The following is a 9,085-nucleotide window of genomic DNA, read 5'->3' on the forward strand; positions in this document are numbered from 1 at the left end:
TCAATAGGAAAAAGAACAAAATTCTCAAGCTCAAAAAACAAGATGGAACATGGATAGAAGAGGATCAATAGTTGGAAGATCACATCACCAACATCTTCTTCAACTTATATCAAGAAGAGGTTAGCACCGGTCCTAATCTTGTTAATTCATATTCTTATCCTAATTTAGACCCTTTAATTTGTAGGTCTTTGGATGCTATTCCCACAGATGTTGAGATAAAGAAAGCTCTAAAAAATATTGGTTCCTTAAAAGCCCCTAGAAAAGATGATTTTTCAGTAGCATTCTATAAAAATAATTGGGACATTTTTGGAAAGAAAATTTGTGACTACAACAAGGGGTGTTGGAATTATCCGGAGCTCATTAATGGTTCAAATTCTACCCTCCTTGCGCTCATCCCCAATTAAAAATTTGAAACTCATAGCTCAATTTAGACCTATAGCCCTCTATAATGTGAGATATAAGATCCTAACTAAAATTCTAATGTAAAGATTGAAACCCTTGCTCAATGAGAGAATATCCCCTTGTTACGGCCTGGCCCAAGTCCCCTTACGGGCTGGCCCAACCCGAGAGTCACCCGACCCGAACGGTCGGAGGTGGGATGTCCCGCAGCCGACCCGGACACGCGTCCCTGACAGCTCTGTTACAGCTGTGAGGAGCACGCCTCGGAGAAAGTGGGCCTGCCCTTATCGGGCCCACCTCTGACACAGTATATAAGGGGAAGGACCTACCCTTTCCCCAAGGTACGTGACATGACTCTATCCCTTTTTTGCCTGCACACCCCATTGACTTGTGCGTCGGAGTGTCTTTGCAGGTGACACCCCCCCTTTTCCACATCTGAAGAGCTCGGGACCTCGCCTACTCCAACCCAGAGACGTACGACCAGACGACCTCCCCTCTTGTTGATCAGGACATTCACCCAATCGGTCCGGTACCCGACCTACCGAACATTGGCGCCGTCTGTGGGGAAGGTTCATGGACTTCGTACTGGTCCAAAGTGGAACAGGCCACGAGGCCGAGCCCGGAGGGGATGCTGCCGTGACTACTTCCCAGCAGCGCACAAGATCCCCCCCAAGACACCCAACACAATCTCGCGAAGGACGCCCCTTCGGGGGAACTGGCGACAACCACGCCAAAATAATGCAAGAACAGCACCATAGGATGCAAGACCTGGAACACTGGCTGGCAGACAGGGAACACGACCAGCACACCCCAGAACAAAGCCACTCCCGCTCTCACTCTAGGAGCCACTGCAGACGCACGCCCAGCCCCCAGGCCGAATCCAAGAGCACTGGGGAAAGAGGACGCGCTAGGAGACGCCATGACCCTGTCATCTATGCCAGACAAGAACGGCGGCACACTACAGGTCAGGGAACCGAAGACGCTCGTCGGGAGGACGATGAAGGAAGAACGAGGAGAACGCGGGGACCCATGATAATGGGGGCGATCCCATTTCATCGTTCCATACTCGAGGTCCGGCTACCAAAACACTTTGACAAGCCAATGGACATGAGGTACGACGGAACACAAGACCCGCTGGAATACCTCACGACCTTTGAGGCCAGAATGAACCTTGAGGGAGTGGGAGACGAGGTAAGATGCTGCGCCTTCCCGATCACCCTGGCGGGGCCTGCAATACGGTGGTTCAATAACCTCCCGCAGGGCTCGGTGACCGGCTTCGCAGATATCAGCCACACCTTCTTAGCCCAATTCACGACCAGGATCGCAAAGGTGAAGCACCCAATCAACCTGCTCGGGGTAACCCAGCGACCCGACGAGTCGATTAGGAAATACCTAGATAGATTCAACGATGAATGCCTGGAAATCGACGGACTGACGGACTCGGTCGCGAGTTTGTGCCTGACGAATGGACTCCTGAACGAGGACTTCAGAAAGCACCTTACCACGAAACCAGTGTGGAGTATGCAGGAAATCCAATGTGTGGCCAAGGAGTACATCAATGACGAAGAAGTGAGCCGAGTCGTGGCTGCCAACAAACGGCAGCCCACTCATAATCAAGACCGGCAGCGCGGAAGCAGAGAAGGACAAAAGGAGCACGCCAGAGACAGCGGCCCGAGCAAGGCTCCCAGACCATTTCCTCGTGTTGAGAAGTTCACCAACTACACCCCTCTCACCGCGCCGATCATGGAAGTTTATCAACAAATTGCCGAAAAGGGGATCTTGTCAAAGCCCCGACCACTGAAGGAACGAACAGGGGGAAACCGAAGCCTCTACTGTGACTATCACAAGGGCTATGGGCATAAAACCCAAGACTGCTTCAATCTAAAGGACGCGCTGGAGCAGGTCATCAGGGATGGAAAGCTAGCCATATTTTCCCACCTCATAAGGGAGCCAAGGCGACGAAATCGCGACCACGACAGTGAAGATAGGACTCGGGCACCGAAGCGACGCCAAGAACCGGAGGACGACGACCAGGGCCTCACCATAGTGAACGTGGTAACAGCTAGGAATGCAGCACCTAGGTCAAAGTCGGCACACAAGAAAGACGCCAAAGTCCTGGCGGTCTCCTCATCCTCCACGCGAAGCACTAGGAAGCTCCCACCCATTTCGTTCGGCCCGGAAGATCAGTGGTTCGACAAGATCGGAGAGAGTCCTCCCATGGTCATAACGGCCAGGGTAGCAACCGGTCTCGTCAAACGAATCCTTGTAGATACGGGGGCAGACTCGAACATCATATTCCGTAATGTGTTCGATGCTTTGGGCCTGAGGGACGCCAACCTACAGACGCACCAGCACGGTGTCGTAGGGCTTGGCAACCATTTCATCAAGCCAGATGGCATAATCACCCTGCCGATCTCACTGGGACAATGACAGGGGAGGAGAACGGTAATGGCCGAATTTGTGATCCTACGGGACTCCACCGCCTACAACATCATCCTGGGGAGAAAGACAATCAACGACCTAGGAGGAGTCATCAGCACGAGGATGTTGGTAATGAAGTTCATAACTGAAGAAGGGTCAGTAGGATCTGTGAGAGGAGACCTGGAAACGGCAGTCGCTTGCGACAACGCCAGTCTCTCGTTAAGGAAAAAGTTTAAAGAGGCATTGGGAATATTTCTCGCCGACCTGCACGCCAGAGTCGATGACAAACCGAGACCCGAGCCCGAAGGAGACCTGGAAAAGTTTAAGGTCGGGAACTCAGAGGAAAAATTCACGTTCGTGAATAGGAACCTCCCCCACGAGTTAAAAGAACCCTTGATGGAAATGATCAGAGCTAATGGCGATTTGTTTGCCTGGACACCCGCTGACATGCCGGGAATAAACTCCAGTCTCATGTCGCGCCACCTAGCCGTTAGACCGGAAGCCAAACCGGTGGCCCAAAGAAGGAGAAAAATGTCTCAGGAAAGAGTAGAGAAAGTGGCCAGACAGATGGCCGGCCTCCTCGAAGCGGGGTTCATCCGGGAGCTGGACTATTCGACCTGCCTGTCAAACGTGGTCCTGGTAAAAAAGCACAATGGGAAATGGAGAATGTGTGTGGACTACTCCGTTCTCAATAAAGCATGCCCCAAGGGCTGCTACCCCCTTCCCAACATCGACGTACTCGTTGATGCGGCTGCGGGATACCGGTATCTGAGTTTCATGGATGCCTACTCCGGCTACAATCAGATACCGATGCACCGGCCAGACGAGGATAAAACGGCGTTTATAACGCCAGGGGGGACCTATTGCTACAGAGTGATGCTGTTTGGCCTAAAGAACGTGGGGGCAACGTACCAGAGACTGATGAACAAAATATTCAGCAATCTCATCGGCAAGACCGTGGAAGTTTACGTGGACGATATCCTCGCAAAAACCACCCACCCCGATGATCTCATAAGAGACCTGGAAAACGTGTTCGCGTCCCTCCGACAACATGGCATAAGGCTCAACCCGCTTAAGTGTGCCTTTGCCATGGAGGCTGGAAAGTTCCTGTGATTCATGATAACCCAGAGAGGAGTGGAGGCCAACCCTGAAAAGTGCCAAGCAATACTCCAAATGAGGAGTCCGGGCTGCATCAAGGACGTTCAGCGGCTGACGGGAAGGCTCACAGCGTTGTCCCGTTTCCTCGGCGCGTCGGCAGCAAAGGCCCTGCCCTTTTTTGCTTTGATGAAGAAGGGAATAGCATTTGAGTGGACTCCTGCGTGCGAAGAAGCCTTCAACCACTTCAAGGAGATTCTAGCAGCACGCCCAGTGCTCGGGAAGCCGAAAGCCGGAGAGCCACTCTATCTATACCTAGCCATCACAGAGGGAGCGCTCGCAGCGGTGTTGGTACGAGAAGAAGGGAAGGCCCAGCAGCCGATCTACTTTGTGAGTAGAGCACTGCAAGGTGCAGAACTCAGATACAGCAAGCTGGAGAAGCTGGCACTGGCACTTCTGGTCTCCTCCCGCCGATTGCGACAATACTTCCAGAGTCACCAGGTGGTCATAAGAACGGACCAGGGGATTTGACAGGTGCTCCAAAAGCCTAATCTAGCGGGAAGAATGATGACCTGGGCCATCGAACTATCCCAATACGACCTAGGCTACGAGCCCTGACACGCGATTAAGGCGCAAGCAATGGCAGACTTCCTGGTGGAAGTAACTGGGAATCCAACCAAGGAAACGAACACGCGGTGGAAGCTCCATGTGGACGGAGCCTCCAACCAGACGTCCGGAGGCGCCGGGATCACTTTAGAAAGTCCGGCTGGAGTCATCTATGAACAATCGGTTAAGTTTGAGTTTCTCGTATCAAACAACCAAGCAGAATACGAAGCCCTCCTAGGGGGTTTGGTTCTTGCTCAGGAAGTCGGGGCCAAGAGGCTGGAGGTATGCAGTGACTCGCAGGTCGTCACTTCACAAGTGAATGGAAGCTACCAAGACAGAGACTCATTACTGCAGAAATACTTAGAGAGGGTCAAAGAGCTGAGCAAACAATTCGAAGAGGTCACGGTCCAACACGTTCCAAGGGAGAGGAACACACGGGCAGACCTCCTATCTAAGCTGGCGAGCACAAAACCCGGAACCGGCAATCGCTCCCTCATCCAAGGCATCACGCAAGAGCCAGCAGTTGCCCTCCACCTGACCAAGTTAGCCCCTTCTTGGATGGACCCCATCACTGACTTCTTGCAAAACGGCAAACTCCCCCAGGACGAAAAAGGAAGCCAAAGCGATAAGAAGGGAGGCCGCCAAATATACGATCATACAGGATCAGCTATTCAAAAAGGGACTTAGCCAACCTTTGCTGAAGTGTCTGCACCCCGACCAGACGGACTACGTTCTGAGAAAAGTCTATGAGGGGTGCTGCGGCCACCATATCGGGGGCAAGGCCCTAGCAAGGAAGCTCATCCGAGCTGGATACTACTGGCCGACAATGATGAATGACTCCAAGGAGTTCGTAAGGAAATGCGCGAAGTGTCAACAAAATGCCAACTTCCACAGAGCGCCAGCCTCTGAGCTGAGTTTACTAACGTCCACTCAACCTTTCGCACAGTGGGAAGTCAACCTCTTGGGACCCTTCCCAGTTGGCCCGGGGCAGGTCAAATACCTCATAGTTGCCATCGACTACTACACCAAATGGATAGAGGCTGAACCGCTCGCCAGCATATCCTCATCCAATTGTAGGAAATTCATGTGGAGGCAGGTGATAACCTGTTTCGGCATCCCAGAGATTGTCATCTCGGATAACAGGACGCAATTCACTGACAAGAAGTTCACAGAGTTTCTCACCGGCTTGGGGATAAAACAGAAGTTCTCCTCAGTTGAACACCCCCAAACAAACGGACAAGTGGAATCTACAAATAAGATCATTTTACTAGGTCTTAAAAAGCGTTTAGATAGCAAAAAAGGCGCGTGGGCCGACGAACTTGCCTCGGTTCTCTGGTCCTATCGAACAACCGAGCAAAGCTCCACCGGGAAAATCCCTTCCGCTTAACATACGGGGTCGAAGCAGTGATACCCGTGGAGGTCGGAGAGCCAAGTCCACGGCTACTCCTCACAGGAGTAAAAGAAGCAGTAGACAAAGACCTGGTAGACGAGGTCAGAGAAATGGCCCACTTGTCAGAGGTAGCACTGAAACAGAGGATAGCCCTACGATACAACACCAAGGTCCTCAAAAGGAAATTTGAGGAAAGAGACCTCGTTCTGCGAAGAAATGACATCGGACCACCGTCCCCAGGAGAAGAAAAGCTGGCGGCAAACTGGGAAGGCCCCTACAGAGTCAAAGAAGTGCTCAGCAACGGCGCCTACAAGCTGGAAAGACTCGACGGCAAAGAAATCCCGAGAACATGGAACGCAGGTAACCTAAGAAGATTCTACTCGTAGCTTGGACACACTAGCCAAGCGGCCCGGCGAGTTAGATAGGTGTTTAATCTTGTCAAATGTTAATTTCCAATGATTTACTTTTATTAAGCGCCTACCGTGTTCATAGAACTGTCTAGCTAACGACTACTTTTTACTTGTCTAAATTCTCCTATCCATCATTCCCCAATATATATCCCACATCGTCATGTTTTCCAACGTATGGCAAACGAGACTACGATACGGCAACCCGGGACTGATCACCCCAGGAGCCAAACACGTCAAAGCCATAACAAACGGCCGCGATAATAAGACCAAGACGGTTTCGCCCGAGTTACCAACATAACGGCAAAACGGACACAAGCAATAAGTCCACACCGAAAAAACGGTAACAAAACAAAACGCTACTAAACAAACAGATAAAGGCGATAATTAGAAGCCGACCAGGAGACCACTAAAGTATAAAAGTTAGCGTTTTCAACAAGTATTCTACAAGGAAACATAAAAGGCATAAGTTACAAGAGTTCACTTCCGGGGCATGTCGACAATCTTGCCGTCCTGGATTGTTTTGAAGACTCCAATAGCCGACGTATCGAATTCTGGGACCATGATCTTCACCTGGGCCTTGAGAGCCTCTTCGGTCATAAAGATCGCGTTCTTTCCCTGCTCCCTGACCGCCTTGTATTTCCTTTTCAACTCTTCCGCCTCGGCTCGCGCAGCCTCAGCCGACGAGACGGCCGCGTCACGCTCCTTCTCCATAGCGACCACTCGGCCTTGCGCAGCGTTAAGCTGGCTCTCTAGAGTCATCTTCTGCTCAGTTAGACGAGAGACGGTGGCGTCGGAGGCATTCATTTTTTCCTCAAAGGACGCAGTCTTCTCCTCGGCATCCTTGCGCCCCATCTCCGCCACGGCCAGTTGTTCCTGAAGCTTTTCAACCTGGACCTTGAATTCGTTGTTGGCCTGGACAGCAGTATTGAGCTTCCTTCGCAACGCCTGCATGCCCGACAACTCGAATTCAGCCTTCCGGGCTATCACCACTCCGCAGAGAAGGGTGCGGTACATCCACCTTGCCTGCCCCGCGAGCTCGGTACTAAGGAAGTGATCCTCCATACCAGGAATCAGCTGACTATCAATGAAGGCCCCAACATCGAAGTTCCTCTCCATCACGGTGAGAGCCCCTTCCGGGCTGGAGGATGCCCTTTGTCTCTTGGGAGTAGGGACAAGCTTAAAATCGTCGTACTCCCGATGAGTAGAGGACGACTGACCAATACTGGTCGTCTCATCGGGAGCGGGAGAAGCCTGCCTCCCGGCAGAATTCTTGTCGGACGTCTCGACGGCCCGGGGGGAAGGTACAGCTTGATTCTCCTTCTCCCTGGAAGGGCCTTCCGGCTTCCCAGCATCCTTCTCGTTAGCCTTCTCCTCATCGCTATCCTCCAAGAAGGTCTTGACTAAATTTTCGAGCCCGGTTACCGAAGCAGACATCTCCACTACAACAGAGAGATAAATACGTTAGTCGTGAAGTCAGGAAGAGCAGATTAAACAATAAACAATGCAAAAGTACAAGACAAAACAGCTCACAAATATAACTCCTGGCGGACTCCCGTTCACCCATAAGGAGGTGGGGGTTCACGGGGTTCTTTCCAAAAAGAGCAAACAACACATCGGCGATCCTCTTATTTACAAGGGACATTCCCTTGTAGGTCACCTTAATGAAAGAATTAGACCCCGCCCCGAAGCTCCAATACGTCGAGATGAGGCGTTCCCCCTCTAGCGACAACCAAAAGGGATGGCGACCCTTAACGGGGCGAACTTTGAAGAATTTATCTTTGAACCCATGATAGGAGTCCTCGAACAGGCCGAATACCCTCCGACCTTGGGCAGACCGGAAGGACAGGAACTCCTTCATCACTTTCCCTTGTCTGGAGGGGTTGGTAAGGTTGAAGAAAAAGAGGACGACATCCACCGACACCGGCAGCTCGAGATATTCACAAACCATCTTGAAACAGCGGATAGAAGCCCAGCTGTTCGGATGGAGCTGCAACGGCGACACGGATATCCGATTAAGAAGTGACTTCTGGAAATCTGAAAACGGAATGCGAACGCCAACCTGGGTGAACATGGCTTTGTAAAACCAAATCCAGTCGGCAACCCGGGGAAAGCGAAAATTGATCTCGTACAACCGCTCATTGGGGGCAGGAACGAAGGTCTTGTAATTGGCCTCCTTGTCTGTCCCCCCGCACAGATACCCAGCCTGCCGAAATTCCGTCAACTCCTCCAAATCTATCTGATTTGGCGAGTCCTTCACATCTGAGGTCACCCAAGCGTAGGGGTCATAGTTCGCGGCGGAAACAGAAGCCCGGGAGACGACGCGAGGCATACCTATAATGGGGGTACCACTCCATTAGTCTATGAGGTCGGGAGTCCGGGAATGACCCAGAAGCTATGTCCATCCTATTCAAACAGTTAAGATCAAGCATGGCTAAAGCTATGCCTATCACACAAGCCACTTAAAAACCTACCCTGGAATGGTACCCCTCCCCTAACACATCTACTTAGCACTAAAGAGTCACCTAACAACAAAAATCAAACAAAACAGCAAGAACACAAAGCAATTACAAACAACAAGCATACAACAACGAAGCAGAAAGGAGAGAGGACCAAAGGTTACCTGAAACGGTTGTAAGAACGAAGAAGGAAGAAGGAAAAACGCACGGAGGTGCTAGGATGAAGTTCTAGGACGCTCTGGGATGCTCTGGGATGCTCTGGGATTTCTGGGTGAAGAAGAATGAGATGGTAGGAGCGAGAGTGGAAA

At 51.5% G+C, this 9,085-nt stretch overlaps 2 protein-coding genes across 2 annotated transcripts; both read left to right on the plus strand.

The window, feature by feature from the left end:
- The first annotated feature begins 972 nt into the window (after positions 1-972).
- LOC112742448 (uncharacterized) lies at positions 973-2,829 on the plus strand. Its single transcript, XM_025791681.1, has one exon. The coding sequence runs from the start codon at positions 973-975 to the stop codon at positions 2,827-2,829; it is 1,857 nt and encodes a 618-aa protein (XP_025647466.1).
- An 18-nt stretch (positions 2,830-2,847) lies between these two features.
- On the plus strand, positions 2,848-3,933 carry LOC140178549 (uncharacterized). Its single transcript, XM_072215729.1, has 2 exons — positions 2,848-3,459; positions 3,625-3,933. The coding sequence occupies exons 1-2, from the start codon at positions 2,848-2,850 to the stop codon at positions 3,931-3,933; spliced, it is 921 nt and encodes a 306-aa protein (XP_072071830.1).
- The last annotated feature ends 5,152 nt before the right edge of the window (positions 3,934-9,085 follow it).

This window comes from Arachis hypogaea, chromosome 14 (assembly GCF_003086295.3).
Source record: "Arachis hypogaea cultivar Tifrunner chromosome 14, arahy.Tifrunner.gnm2.J5K5, whole genome shotgun sequence".
Classification (NCBI taxonomy): domain Eukaryota; kingdom Viridiplantae; phylum Streptophyta; class Magnoliopsida; order Fabales; family Fabaceae; genus Arachis; species Arachis hypogaea.